The sequence below is a fragment of the Cydia pomonella genome, chromosome 6, assembly GCF_033807575.1.
Source record: "Cydia pomonella isolate Wapato2018A chromosome 6, ilCydPomo1, whole genome shotgun sequence".
Classification (NCBI taxonomy): domain Eukaryota; kingdom Metazoa; phylum Arthropoda; class Insecta; order Lepidoptera; family Tortricidae; genus Cydia; species Cydia pomonella.
Window position 1 is genome coordinate 23,699,618 of NC_084708.1, and position 15,418 is coordinate 23,715,035.

The 15,418-nt window shown below is 36.8% G+C and overlaps 1 protein-coding gene across 1 annotated transcript in view; it reads right to left on the reverse strand.

Annotated features, from left to right (window-relative positions):
* Window positions 1-4,763: 4,763 nt before the first annotated feature.
* The window catches only part of LOC133519341 (FERM domain-containing protein 5), a 30,143-nt gene continuing 19,488 nt past the window's right edge, over window positions 4,764-15,418 (reverse strand). Inside the window, exons 11-12 of the mRNA XM_061853378.1 lie at window positions 14,605-14,763; window positions 4,764-8,203 (exon numbers count right to left, since the gene is read on the reverse strand). Coding sequence (XP_061709362.1) covers window positions 7,878-8,203; window positions 14,605-14,763 — 485 coding nt within the window. The 3' untranslated portion in view covers window positions 4,764-7,877. The remainder of the gene's footprint in view (window positions 8,204-14,604; window positions 14,764-15,418) is intronic.

Consider the following 15,418-nt stretch of genomic DNA (forward strand, 5'->3'; position numbering starts at 1 on the left):
CCCGGTCAGGCCATTTATTTGTGTGTTTATCACGAATATTTGTGTCGTTCTCAAGCAAAAGGTACCATATTGTCGCTTGCCATAAGGACGCTCTGGCAGGTTATTCGTATAAAGATACGAGCAAACTTCGTCCTTATGGTAAGCTACAATGTGGTACCTTTTGCTTGAGAATAACACATTCTTCCTGAGTTATGGATGTTTATGTATCTACGTATATCGTGACTTAGTACCCATAATACAAGCTTTGCTTAGATTGGGGCTAAGTGGATCTGTGTAAGATTGTCCCCAATTTTGTATTTATGGTTTAATATATTGGAATTTTATTTAAAAAAAAACAAGTATACCATCTTGACTGTGGAACACCCACAAAAGGAAGCAAAGTGGGCATTAAAGTCGCTTGTATGCAATTTATGCACTTTTGAGGATTTAAAATATCATTACTGATGGTGCTGCCACCTATTGAAAACAAAATGAGACATTTAAGAATTTTATATGAAATACGCTAGGCGCTAGGGGTTGGTAGATCTAGTATTATAGTAACGATATAGATGTTTCCTATTATATGTACTATGACATGCACATTGGAGTTGGCGGGAGAAAGGATGCTTTATTTATAAGCTATAGTATTTTTTAAATATCAAACTGTACCTATTAGAAATATTAGTTAACTGTATTTTTTATTAGTTACCACGACAACACGCTAATTTTATTAGTCTAATATTCTATAAGAGTTCCGGCGCCCATTTCCCGAACGGTATTAGTCTAATAGTATTAGTGTGTTGCCATGGTAACCCAAACGACTTGACAGTTCGTGGACTAATAATATTAGTCTAATACCATTCGAGAAATGGGGACTAATATGAGATATTTCGATAACCAATTTCAGAATCCAAATAATGTTGAAAAGGTGGTTGATCGGCACAAACCATTTCAAAATAACCTAAATTTATTATTTAGGGACTTAAATCAGTTACATGATTATGCCAGCCCCATCGTACCTTTTTCTAGTATTCTTACATGTCTAGTTATGGGACTTGTACCTTTTAAAATAATCGGTCGTGTCGGTACAGCTAAAGTTGTAAGGTTCTTTTTACAATACTTCATTGAATTAACACTACTAAAGCTTTCTCTCTCCCGCCCACGCGCGGTTCTATTTCGAACCACGGTTTACATTGTTATTTGTTTGTTGCTTATTTTGAGGTATTTTGAATAATAAAACAAATAAACTTTTCGGCAGGGTATTTTATTCAAAACCTCTAAGATTTTCCAAAACCTTACCGTAACTAACTACCTAGTCTTAGTTCAACTACTTATAATTTGTGGCCACACACTGTCAATAAAGTTACTTCTGTTTGAAAAGTAATGACGAAAGTATGGACGACAGAGCTATATGCTATACGATGACATGTCGTAGGTGAGTTTAGAACCTGAAAAGAAGTTTAGAACCTTAAATGGCGATTTTCACAATTTACATGTACCCAAAATTAATACTAGTCGTAAAACATAAAATGCTCAAGCACTTATAGGCAGTTGATTCATGTATTTACCACCCGCTTTAAAGGTTTTCGTAGAATATTTTAACTATTTTTTTTTTTGTGTTCAGCATTGGGACTTATATAGGCTGAATTATGATTTATTTAAACGAAATTATTCAGGCGTAGAACTAGCTATACTTTAACCCGACTGCTAAAAAGAAGGTTACGACTTTGTGTAAGTATAAGCTTATAGATACCCTTGTTAAAATAAAGCCAAAATGTGTAGATATTTTTGAGCATTTTGTTGTTTATTGACGTATTAGCTGTAATTAAATTCATTCGTTATGCGAGTGTAGTACTGACAGGTATACGATAAAGCAAGGATATTGTCATTATTTATTGACAGTGTGTGCCACATTGACAGAATGTACAGTTGACGCTAACTGCAAGTCGGCGTAAAGGAATGAGAATATAAAAATAAGTTTTGTATAAATATCAACTTAATTCTTTAGCCGTTGGTCCATGGAGAAAACAACCCACTGCGAAAATCTAGTCGCCGTGTCTAGGTCTACAGCGTTATCTAAATAAAATTATAAGCTACTGAAAGTCGAACCAAACCTAGTGTTAAAAAAAATAGTTTATGCTGTTTCTCCTTCTCACGGATCTGGACTTTTTCATCTAGACCCGACATCAAACCTTGCCAAGAAAAATGGAATTTAAATTTGTCAAAGTAAAGATTCAAATTGAAATGGGACACCTTTTTAGGCCTTAGGTATATTCGTCAGATCCATTGCGTCGCGTTTTGAACTTTTCTCATTTGCAAGGGTTTACGTAGTGGATATTTTTAAACAAAATTTCTCTTTTAAAATAAATAATTATTATAGGACATTATTACACAAATTGACTAAGTCCCACACTAAGCTCAATAAGGCTTGTGTTGAGGGTACTTAGACAACGATATATATAATATATAAATATCTATAAATACTTAAATACATAGAAAACACCCATGACTCAGGAACAAATATCCATGCTCATCACACAAATACATGCCCTTACCAGGATTTGAACCCGGGACCATCAGCTTCGTAGGCAGGGTCACTACCCACTAGGCCAAACCGGTCGTCAAAGCCATTCAGCATTAGATCAAGGATTCTGAATAGTGAGAATCTAATAAGTCAAGAACTGAGAGAATCAGGTACCTGTCCGAGATTCTTTACTTGTAGGGTAAAACATCCAAAGTATGCTACAAACCAAAAAAACATTTTGGCTCAACTTCCAACAACTATATTAATAGGTACATGTCCATATTTAATTTACTAACAATATCAAATTACTTTGATTATCGGCATAAGCTCAGAGAGAAAATCAGACGAGTATTACTGTGTGCGTACAGGACTTTTTCTGAAAAACAGGATCAGCAACGCCATGGTAGATTTTTATCCGAATTTTATTTATTATTAAAAAGATTTTACCTGATTAATTTAAATAATTGTGATTTTACGATTGTAGAGATACGAAGCCAAGATAAGCTGGCAGCGATTTTGACAGCCCAGACAGTGCAAGTGTTATTTTCAACGTCAACTTCTATGAAATTATGACGTTTACCTAAAACTCAAAATTGCTTGCAACTTAGCTTTAGTCTGACTCTAGCAGTCATGTAAACATGTTTTTTCTGTGGAAGGTAGAGGCAAGGAACAAAATCTCCATATACCAAAAAGTGTCCGACAGAAAACCATAAATAGGTGGCGCTACAATACCTAGAATACTTGAGAAAAAAATCGAATCATAGACAGCGCGCTTCACTCTGTCAATAACGCCTAGGTTCTTAGCACCTCTGGATAGATTTGGAACTATTATTTATAGCTGACAGCTGGACACTTTTGCAACAATTCTGCCTAAGGAGTTTCTGTTCCTTGCCTCTACCTTCCGTAGTTTTTTCGAGCATCTCTGGAAAGTTTTTTTTTTTTTTAGACTACCATTGCATTGCTCAGCCAGTATCCAGAAATTCTATAAAACCGCGTGACTAGGCGAAGTCTTACACTTTACTCTAAAACACTCACTCTAATAAGGCGTTATTAACAATAAACAAATAATAAAATATAAACACAGCAAGTCAAGTAACAACAAATAAAAATAATAAGTACTTTCATTACAATTCCTCAGTTATTAAAACTGTTTAATGTCAATAATTGTGCATTTATTTTATTAATAATAAGCTTAAATGCTATAAAAATAAAATAAACCTCGAGAAACGTTTAAAAAGATCTATACCTACATTTGTCAATTATATTATATTTTCAGTATGACTAGCGTGAAATTCCTTATGGCACAATAATATTGACCGTGTAGAAACCCCATTTTACACATTGATAAAGTCAGTTGGGTCAACTGCGCCTACCTGTTAACAAAAGGTTAGGTTAAGTTGCACCATGATGAACCTTATGGACGCACTTGTCCCGGCTGACTTAACAATACTTAAATCCTGAGTTATTCAATAAATTTTAAGTAGGATTTCGTTAATACAAAATAAATGCTCTGCGTAAATTATGTCTAATAAAAAAAAACTTGGAAGACTATTGCCAAGTGGAATGTAACAAAAAAGCAAGCATGAGATTCATAGTCAATGCATTTCCAATGTAAAGTGTCACAACTCAAAAATTTGTGCGATTAAGATTTTTTTTTACTTAGTTAATGGTTGTGATCTTTTTATATTTAGAGTTTCCTTTAATTTAATATACTAAACTAGAATTAAATAAACATAATTAACAATTATAGTAACCCACTCACCGCTATACATGAGTACATGACGTGTCCAGTTAAAAATGAACCTTCATGAATTGCGATAAAGCTGAGATTGTGTATTTTAAACGTATCATTAAATGAATAGGTTACATGACAGTTACACAAAATAGACACACAGGTGTACAATTAATTACGCTTTTTTTGTTTGGTTTTATTGGTCAAAATATGCGAACTCCCAGAAAAAAAAAACTTACACTAACATTCTACTAATTTTTCGTAGTCTAAATAAGATAGGTACCGACTACCGATTATGATCTTAGTCATATCATCAAGATTCTAATACAACCTGCATAATATCAACAATTACAAAAAATAAAGATACAAGTATTTTGTAGGTAAGGTGGGGTAAGACTGTCTCGAGGACAAGACAAACACTTATATGGAATCCTCATACGGTTTGTCTTGCCCCGAGCAAAATAAATAAATATGTTCGTCTTATCCCCCCTACTATACTGTTACTGTGTGCGTCTTATATTGTTTACCTACACACAAAAGGGTCGATTTCAACAAAATTACCATACAACAGTAAAATACCTATTGCATGTCAGACGTACTGGCTTAAAGGACTCGCATCCAGGCCATGATTGGAAAAAAAAAGTCAGACGTACAATGGAAAGCATTAACTCATTCGCTGTCAGCGGGTTCCCTGTTCGTAGTCGCTTTTCGCTACAAAGCGGAAAAGCCATGTTATCGGCTACGCTACGCATGTGTTAACATGTATACATTTCAATCATTATTTAAACATAATACACATAACAATGACCTGATAATAAACAAGCGACCATCACAAAAGGTTGTGCTTAGATTAAAATGTTTGCGCTATTTTTAATATAATTAATTGTACTGTAAAAAAGCGTATAGCGGTGACCTAACCTATTTTGCAGACTATTTTAAGTTTTGAAAATCAAGTCTTATAAATCTATATAAGTACTAGGAAAACTGTCAAAACGTGTCAGAAAAATTTGACACTTTGGAATCATTCCGTTCCTCAAAACGTTACTCTGTTCTTTTTCTTAGTCAAATACCAAATTCGAATCCTAAAACACATTCATTTGACGACCAATTCGACGTATTTGCTATATATATTAGATTTATATAGATTTGTTTTGTATGCAAGGTTTTTAGACCAGTCAACTGGGGGTCTAATTTTAGTATTTTTAAACATTTTGTTTTTTGAGCGGAGATGTGATGAATTACAAGTCACTTTGTATAATTTTACCCTCTTAAACGAGCGGATGTTTTCTGCGATAAATGCAGCGTTAAACGCGATGCGTTTGCCACACACCCATTTAAATCAGATAATTGCGGTAAGCGCATTGTCATTTTTCCTACATTCAGCGGTGGCATATGGTTCCATTTTTATCACTTGTCACTAGGCCCGTCACTTTTGCGCTTACATACTTGTTAGAACGTGACAGGCATGGTGACAAATGATAAAGAGCCGACCATCTTAGCCCTACTGTTGAACGCTGCGTTTATCGCACAAAACAACCGCGCGCTTTATTTATAAAACTTTACAAGCCTCAATACTCAAATTATCGGCCAATATTGTCGGCGAAACAAAAGCTCACCGTCTCCGCTGGCTTGGCCACGTTTTGAGAATGGAGGAGGATCGCGGCGCTAAAAGGGCAAGGGCAAGGGACGCCCGGTAGGGCGGAGGCCTATCGGACGTCCCAGATATCGCTGGGGCGATGCTGTTGAAGCGGACTTGCGCGATCTCCAGGCCGATAACTGGCGGGAGACGGCACAGGATCGAGACAACTGGCGTGTACTCGTGTCGGAGGCCAAGATTCATTTTGTGTCGCTGCGCCATTAAGTAGTAGTAGTAGTAGTAGTAGTAGTAGTAGTAATTAGTGAATTTATTATTCATCCCTCTCTTGCTAATACATAAGTCAAAGTGACCGATAAAGATAAACGATGAATAGCTAATTGAGACTTGTAGCACTTTTGTGAATAACGCCATTAGTTTTTTCTAAGGAGAGAATGTGTAGTTTTTTTTATTTGTTATAATAGGAGTATAGTCACATGGCCAGTCAGATTCGAATTTGGTACTTATTAAAGCCTATATAATCACTTCCGGAATCTTCTTCGAACATTTAAAACATTGTATTTCGGGACAGTTTTTTTTAAATACAATTTTTCTAATCTCAAAAGTAAATTAAATTAACTTTATCTTCCGAAATGCTATGTTCCTATGATATTTAATATTGCATTTCAATAATATATAAACGACACTATAATTCAGTGCATAGTTATTAAGATTTAATTTTGGAGGAATAAAGTTACCACTATATTTGAGGTTATAAAATTACTAAACTGAAAAAAAACTGAGTATAATTTCTTTGCTATATCATGGTTCTTGTTTGGCAAAAGCTTGAATAGAAGGTCGATGAAAGATTTGTTAGAGATTTTTAGGAAAAAATAAAATGACTTTCATTTCTCTCGGCTAAGGCAATATACTAAGTTTGTTTTTAAATCTGAGTCTATTTTATTAAAAGCTGTCGTATAATTATAAAGCATATTTTCATAACGGCCATTTTGGCCAAAACCTGCCATTAATAATTTTTTCGGCCATATATTTATTATTTATCCTGAGGTTACTAAGATATTTCTAACTTTAAACTGTGTGTTTTATCTAGTATCTAACTTTTTTGTGCATTTTTATTATTTTAAACCACTAACATTTTTTTTTAATCACAAGGAACAAAAGATTCCTAATAACGGAAAATTATCAGACAGACTCAACAGATTTAAAAGCACCGGGATTCCGTCACATTTGCAGCTTGACTTAAATTTGACATTCGTCCTTAAACACAAATGAAAGTCACGACATTTTTTCTCAAAAGCGTTAGATTTTCCGACATTCTCATACCAGCGTTCGAAAATACGTACTCCTAGTAAAATATCTCCGTGCTATATTATATTTTACAATCGACTTCTTTTATCCTATCGTACAAATCTCACATGGCATGGATTTTTTTGGAAATGACAACCTCATTTTTAAAGTCTCCGTTGACTGGTCTTATTTACGCAAAAAATTGTTAACAAAAGTATAAATTTATAGAAGTGAGTTATTTCTTATTTACATTGTTTATTAAACTGTATTAGGTACCTACATATCATTCAAGCAAGATGATTAGAAGGAAAGTCAAAAAACTGCGCACAAGATGACGCTACTATTCCTACTTTGGCAAGCGAACTTTGTGGCAGAAAAAGGCGCGATATTCAGTATCGGAAATCGATGCTTCGCGTGTACACTTTTCAAATTTGCCGTTATTCGCAAAGCTGGCTTGCTAGAGTATATTATATCACTTGGTTAGACCGCGCGACCCTATTATTACTTATAGATCGTGTCATTCACTATGACGCGAAAGATCTGCGCGTCATCGTGGATGACACGAACTGGGTAGAACTATGAAATCACCTCTATAAACTTACGCTTTTAGCCTAGTAAGCTGCCATCCCTAATCAGAGACCTTTTGACCGTCAAAAACTTCAAAAGATGCGCGCGGTTACAGCCAATCAACCTTCGTGCTACGACGAGGGTTAATATTAGTACCCTACTACGCGCAAATTCAACCTCCTACCTCGATAAAATCAGAAAAACTCCAACACCTTTTTCTTGAAATACTCCTTCAACGGCGCATAGTAATGATGCCTCAACGAAACCAACTCCGGTTTCCTCTTCAACGGTCTGAACAGCGCCCAATCCGTCTCGAACACGAGCAAGGCGACTAAAGCCAACGACAGCCATACGAAGAGGAAGGAGGGTATGAAGGTTCGTAAGAGGGAGAAGGGGCGAGGGGGCGGCTGGAGGGCGGGAGGGGGACGCCAGTCGTCGGGGGGCGGCGCCCCCGTGCCGCCCGACGACGACGAGGAGGGGGAGCACGAGTCGCGCAGGACGTATTCGGCGGCGCAGGGGGCTGGAACAAACGAAATATTAGGTTAGAATTACTTGACAGAAAAACATGCATGGTCCAAACCAGAAACTGTAATAAAAACAAGTAGTAATTAAAATCATTGTATTATGTGTAGAGTTAGGTGACACAGCTCAGTTAAAAAAGCACATCAAATAATTTATGTAGGTATTTTCATAACATCAGTCAGATTTATATAATATATATTCTCATTTCTTTTTCTTAAATAATTTTAGTTTCGTTTTTTTGTGAAAATGCGATATGTTTTTTGATAGAAAGCTTTGATGTTGTGATTTCAAATTTCTATAAATTTTGTTTTTTTTCTTATTTAATGCATGTTAATTATAAGATGCAACCTTTCGAAAAGATTTGTCCCGCCGAGGTTCTTGCCGGTAGATATTGGGATACCCTCCTACAATTTAGGAGGGGTTTAAATCTTCTCGGGTCATAGATGTAGGGCTAGACCCGGCATAGCTTTATTTGACGTTCATAAGCACATAGTAATATGTGCTATCTATAATATAAACTATCTTTACATTTAATAACCTTCAATGGAATTATAACAGTGGAGTCTTTTGAGATTAATATATAAGATAAATCACTGATGTATCACAAATCCTTTACAGAAAAGCGAAACTAGAATACTTAGTCTAATTTCGTTTTGGAGATATTGGGAAACATTCCCAAAAAAAATCTGATCCATATTTGATTAGGTCGGCCATGATCGATTTCAGCAGTTAATGATACTCGTAGTTACAAGGGTTCTTTGCTGTTTTCATGGCTTCTATCAGAAGGAGAAGTTTGTAATGTTCATGACCTTTTATTTAAAAAATTAAAAGAATATCATCTTCATCACAAATGTCTACTATATACTGTTTATTTAGAATTTGCGAAGTGTCCATACTGATTTGACACAGACAAGATTTTATAGCTATAAAATAAATAAATTTAGTAATTGCAACCACTTTTGCTCTTAGAACATACAACAGGAATAGTGGAATGTGTCGCAACACGAAGCGACACACGCGCATATTATTAAAAATTAACACATTCTCGTTTTGACGCATGCAAACGCACATTGTGCAAGGTTTTTGAAAGAGGTAAGTTACTAAAAGGCTAGTCCAGTTATCTATGGCCTACGCTTTTGCCCTACTTTCTAAACTTTAGAATATATACTAATAATTTACCCGGTTTCTCCTGAGCCCACAGGCCCAGCCAGTAGGCAAGCCCCGTTGCACATCTCTCTCCTACTAAGCCCCCTTACATTTCTGTATGTATACTAGCAACCAGGGACCGGAAAACCCGTTCATTTGCCTTACCCGTTCAAATGGGTAACCCCTTCATATGATAAGCTAATCGTTTGGGTAACCCGTTCAACCGGTTACCCAACAATAATGATAACCCGTATTATTCAGATTAACCTAATCGTAACAAGTGGTTACCGCTTACAGGAGCTGATTCGGTTTGTGTTTTGCGTGTACTAACCGGTAACCTTTCGGTTTAGGGTAAGCCTTACCCCTCTCCCGCGCCTTTCCCCCACCGCTGCGGCACCGCGGCAGAGATGGGCATTACGTAATTGATTCGATAGCTATATTGTAACTACCGACGTAAAAGTACTTTACAGTACATATGGGGCTACTTTATAGCACTAGTGCGAGAAGTAGCATATTATGTTACTGTGTCGAACATTTAAAGGGCCATATGTACTGTAAAACGTTGTACGATACATGTGCGAATAGGTAATTCGCAACTCGTGTCGATTTAAAACACTCCCTTCGGTCGTGTTTTAATTTATCGCCACTCGTTTCGAATTTCCTATTTTTCGCACTTGTATCGTAATGTACTATTTCGTTAATGTTGACTTACTATATAGATGCTTATTTGTATCCGGTTTATAACAGGTTTTAGTAAGATGGCGGCCACACACTTTGTCATAAAAATCATCATTTTAGGTTTTAGGGAGTTCCGATTTAGAAAATGATGACGATTTTGGAATCCAAGATGGCGGCTATGCAGTAAGTCATAAAAGTCGTCATGTAAATCGGTTTTTAGGTTTATGGGAGGGCAGATTTCGAAAAAGATGACCATTTTGGTGTCCAAGATGGTGACCATGTACTATGTCATAAAAATCGTCATGGATGTCGTTTTATAGGTTTTAGGGAGTGCGGATTTCGAAAATCATGACTATTTTGGAATCCAAGATGGCGGCCATGCAATTTGTCATAAAAGTCGTCATGGATGTCGCTTTATACGTTTTAGGGAGTGCGGATTTCGAAAATGATGACCATTTTGGAGTCCAAGATGGTGATCATGTACTATGTCATAAAAATCGTCATGGATGTCGTTTTATAGGTTTTAGGGAGTGCGGATTTCGTAAATCATGACTGTTTTGGAATCCAAGATGGCGGCCATGCAATTTGTCATAAAAGTCGTCATGGATGTCGTTTTATACGTTTTAGGGAGTGCGGATTTCGAAAATGATGACCATTTTGGAGTCCAAGATGGCGGCCATGCAATTTGTCATAAAAGTCTACATGGATGTCGTTTTATAGGTTTTAGGAAGTGCGGATTTCGAAAATCATGGCTATTTTGGAATCCAAGATGGCGGCCATGCAATTTGTCATAAAAGTCGTCATGGATGTCGTTTTATACGTTTTAGGGAGTGCAGATTTCGAAAAAGATGACCATTTTAGAGTCCAAGATGGTGATCATGTACTATGTCATAAAAATCGTCATGGATGTCGTTTTATAGGTTTTAGGGAGTGCGGATTTCGAAAATCATGACTGTTTTGGAATCCAAGATGGTGACCATGTACTATGTCATAAAAGTCGTCATGGATGTCGTTTCATACGTTTTAGGGAGTGCGGATTTCGAAAATGATGACCATTTTGGAGTCCAAGATGGCGGCCATGCAATTTGTCATAAAAGTCTTCATGGATGTCGTTTTATAGGTTTTAGGGAGTGCGGATTTCGAAAATCATGGCTATTATGGAATCCAAGATGGCGGCCATGCAATTTGTCATAAAAATCGTCATGGATGTCGTTTTATACGTTTTAGGGAGTGCAGATTTCGAAAAAGATGACCATTTTGGAGTCCAAGATGGTGAACATGTACAATGTCATAAAAATCGTCATGGGTGTCGTTATATAGGTTTTAGGGAGTGTAGATTTCGAAAATCATGACTGTTTTGGAATCCAAGATGGCGGCCATGTAATTTGTCATAAAAGTCGTCATGGATGGAGTCCAAGATGGTGACCATGTACTATGTCATAAAATCGTCATGGATGTCGTTTTATAGGTTTTAGGGAATGTGTTCAAAAATGATAAACCTCAACCACGTGTATCGTAAAGAACTCGTCAAGACATTTAAAATAAGCCTAAACTTGATAGCATTATGGGAAGTCATCGATGAGTTCCATTGACAACTTCCGATTTCACCATCAGACCCTCGCCACCATGATTATCGTAAAGAACTCATCAAGCCATTTAAAATGAGCCAAAACTCGATAGCATTACTAGTAGTTATCGATGAGTTCCACTGACACCTTCCGATTCCACCATCAGACCCTCGCCACCATGTGTATCGTAAAGAACTCTCCAAGACATTTAAAATGAGCCCAAACTCGATAGCATTACTAGTAGTTATCGATGAGTTCCATCAACACCTTCCGATTCCACCATCAGACCCTCGCCACCATGTATATCGTAAAGAACTCTTCAAGACATTTAAAATGAGCCAAAACTCGATAGCATTACTAGTAGTTATCGATGAGTTCCACTGACACCTTCCGATTCCACCATCAGACCCTCGCCAACATGTGTATCGTAAAGAACTCGTCTAGACCTTTAAAATGAGCCCAAACTCGATAGCATTACTAGTAGTTATCGATGAGTTCCATCGACACCTTCCGATTCCACCATCAGACCCTCGCCACTATGTGTATCATAAAGAACTCGTCAAGACATTTAAAATGAGCCCAAGCTCGATAGCATTACTAGTAGTTATCTATGAGTTCCATCGACACCTTCCGATTCCACCATCAGACCCTCTCCACCATGTGTATCGTAAAGAACTCGTCAAGACCTTTAAAATGAGCCCTAACTCGATAAAATTATTAGAAGCCATTGATGAGTTCCACTGACAAAGGAGATGTGCACAGACAGCAAACGATAAAGAAAGTGACAATAATAGGAGTAATAGGTACTAAACAAAAATATACCAAAATCAATGCAACGCCTTACCATATTAGGTAATTTGCCTTAAACCTTATCATGTGTTTTGAAATCTACGTTGTGCGCTACTTGACTTAACGTACACTTTTGTTTGAATTAGCAATATTAGGTCGGCAAATTACAAAGCCTTTGACAAATACCGACTGCCGCCGCGCCGCGCCGCGCACTCGCACGCGCACGTAGGGAAAGGAACCGCCGTGTTTCGCGTCGGGCGCTACGTTAATAGACCATATGCAATTTACGTAAAAGCTAAAACAGCTTGTTCGTATTTAATCAGCGCTTGAAGCGATAACCCTTTCCCGGGTTTTTAATATCGGTAAGCGCTAACCTGAATTAATTCAAATAAAAGGATTAGTTTCTTAACCGGTAAGCCAATCAAAAGCTTACCGAAATGAAGCGGTTTTTGGAACACAGCTTTACAATAACCCGGGTTTTTGAACGGGTTAGGGTAAGCGGGTCCGGTCCCTGCTAGCAACTCACTAGGGATTGCAATCCGGTCCGGCGGATCCGGTAATCCGGCCGGATCCGGCACTTTTCAGGAGCTACCGGATCCGTTAAAAATCACCGGATCCGGACCGGATCCGGTAAAATAAAAAAACGCCTAAATACAGCACGCGCTGTGCGTTTCAGATGAGGAAAAGGCAACGGATACAAGGTATGAAGTTGAACAGAACAAAAAACAAATGAAAAAGTTTAAATTTAGTAAGATAAAAATATATTTATTATGACGATGACTGGGAACAGAAGAGGATTTCTTCTTCTTTCATGTTGGTGGCACGATATGACGATTACATAAATACTGTAATAGAAGGAAAAATGAAAGGATGGAGATGCCATGGAAGGCATTTGTAATTTATGCTAAAGACAAGGTTAATGTCGTGTCGTAATGTTGTGATAGGAGATTAAAAGTAAACAAGTGAGCAGGATTAAGTCGGCGGTACTCAACCGACTACAGTTGGGCTCATCAATATGTGTGAATGAAAAATATATGATAATATTGATAATCTTTAGTTTTCTCCGATATATCTATATATATGATAAAATATAGATTATTTTCTATTCAAATTTAAGAGAGAATCTTTTGTCTTTACAATTTCATCCAATCTTATGCAATTTCCTTCATCTCCTGGTACATGCTACTCTACGTCTAGCCAATTCTTTATTTGATCTATGTAACTTTTCTTACGGAGTCCCTTTCCGCGATGGTTTTCAATCCTGCATTCTATTATTTTTCGCATGAGATCGTCGTGTCGTGTGTTGTTCCCTATAATTTGACCAATATACTTTTCTATAAATTTAAAAAAGTAATTTTTTTTTTTAAATCATACAGTCTACTACTTTTTCGGATAAAAAAATTAGAGCAAGATAATACTAGAGCGCATTTAATATCATAATTGGTTAAAAGTAAAATTTCTTCGTTAAAAGTAATAAATAATAGTAAGCGTAGGAGTTGAAAATAGAGTTCCGGTTACTCTTGTTTGCCACGATATCTATTGTCGAGTAGCAGTACTGAGAGTTCCGCTACTCGATGCTAGATGTCGACTATAAAAATAATAAGCGTTTTGGTACCAAAACTGATGTATGGAGTGAGCACTCTATGTACTTCTTATTTCTCTATGCTAGAATGGATGTCAATGTTAGTGTTTGTGAGGAAAGAGAAGAGTCGTGGAATGTATGGGGCCCAATACATTCCACGACTTCTCTTTCCGAACAGACTCTACAAAGAATTCAATCAAAGAACAGTTACGAAAACTTGTCCTTTCAAGGAGCTCCAATTCCCACCCCCGTGACCCCACATCCCATCATCAGGCTTTGCAAACTAATCAAATTTATAATTGTAAATGAAAATTTGAGCACTTTTAAATGGTTAAATCACGGTTAAATATAATAAATTACCGATTACAAATTTTATTTTTAAAGTGATATTGAGATTGTGACACTTTTTACTACCAAGTTCTATTTTATTGTTAAGAAGTTATTTATTAACTTCAAATTATTAGATTTAGGAATACGTATTACGCAAAAAACTAGAAAAATATCTCATGTAATTAACTTTTATATCCCTATGCCAAACCGGATCCGGTCCGGCCGGATCCGGCCGGACTACGGCCAAAATCCGGCCGGATCCGGCCGGATTGAAAACCAATCCGGTTTACAATCCCTACAACTCACCCTGTTTCTCCTGAGTCCTCAGTTCCTGTGGGGCCAGTGCTATGTCCACGGCAGGACCAGCCAGTAGGCAAGCCCCGTTGCACATCTCGGCCCCTCCTGCTAAGCCCCCACTTTCTTCTAAAGGCGCACTATGCGTTGATCGAGGTAGGCTGCTGTACCCTATAAGTTTATGAACAAGTGTTGTGAAAACCCGTGATAGTTAAGTATGTTACTGTAAATAAATATGTACCCTAAGTCCAGAGTCATATTAGTAGTTTAGAACTTAGAACCTTCTTTTTTCTTATTTGATTTTGTCGTTTTTTATTAATTTATTTAATTTACCCTTAAGAGGGAAGTATACTACGTGATACAAAAAGAGAAAACGTTATTTCCACTTCTAAATATTTTATGTTATTGACACAATGAAAAACTAGGTTTATAGGTTTTTTTTTTCAAAATTGTCAAAACAATTTTTTTTATTGAAACCTGTTGCGAAAGCAACTTATTATTATATACAAATATTCCCAATGCAGTAGCTAAACGCAGCCGTCGGGCTCGGCTAGTATTCGGAGGCTTTTCAAAAGCACCAATAGGAGCGCTTCACATATTCTGCATCGCGGCCAATTGGAAGCACCTAAATTTAAACCACTTTTTTTACCGATCAAATATTGCAAGATCACTCTTTCATCATCCTCCATACTATCAACACCCACTTTCTACATTTAACCGTTTTGGCAAGAACCCTTGTAAACCAGTACCTTTTGGAAGATAATACCTAACACTTCATTATAAATTTAAGTTTTATTTGAGTCGTCAAGATCCTGACCTGCACGGC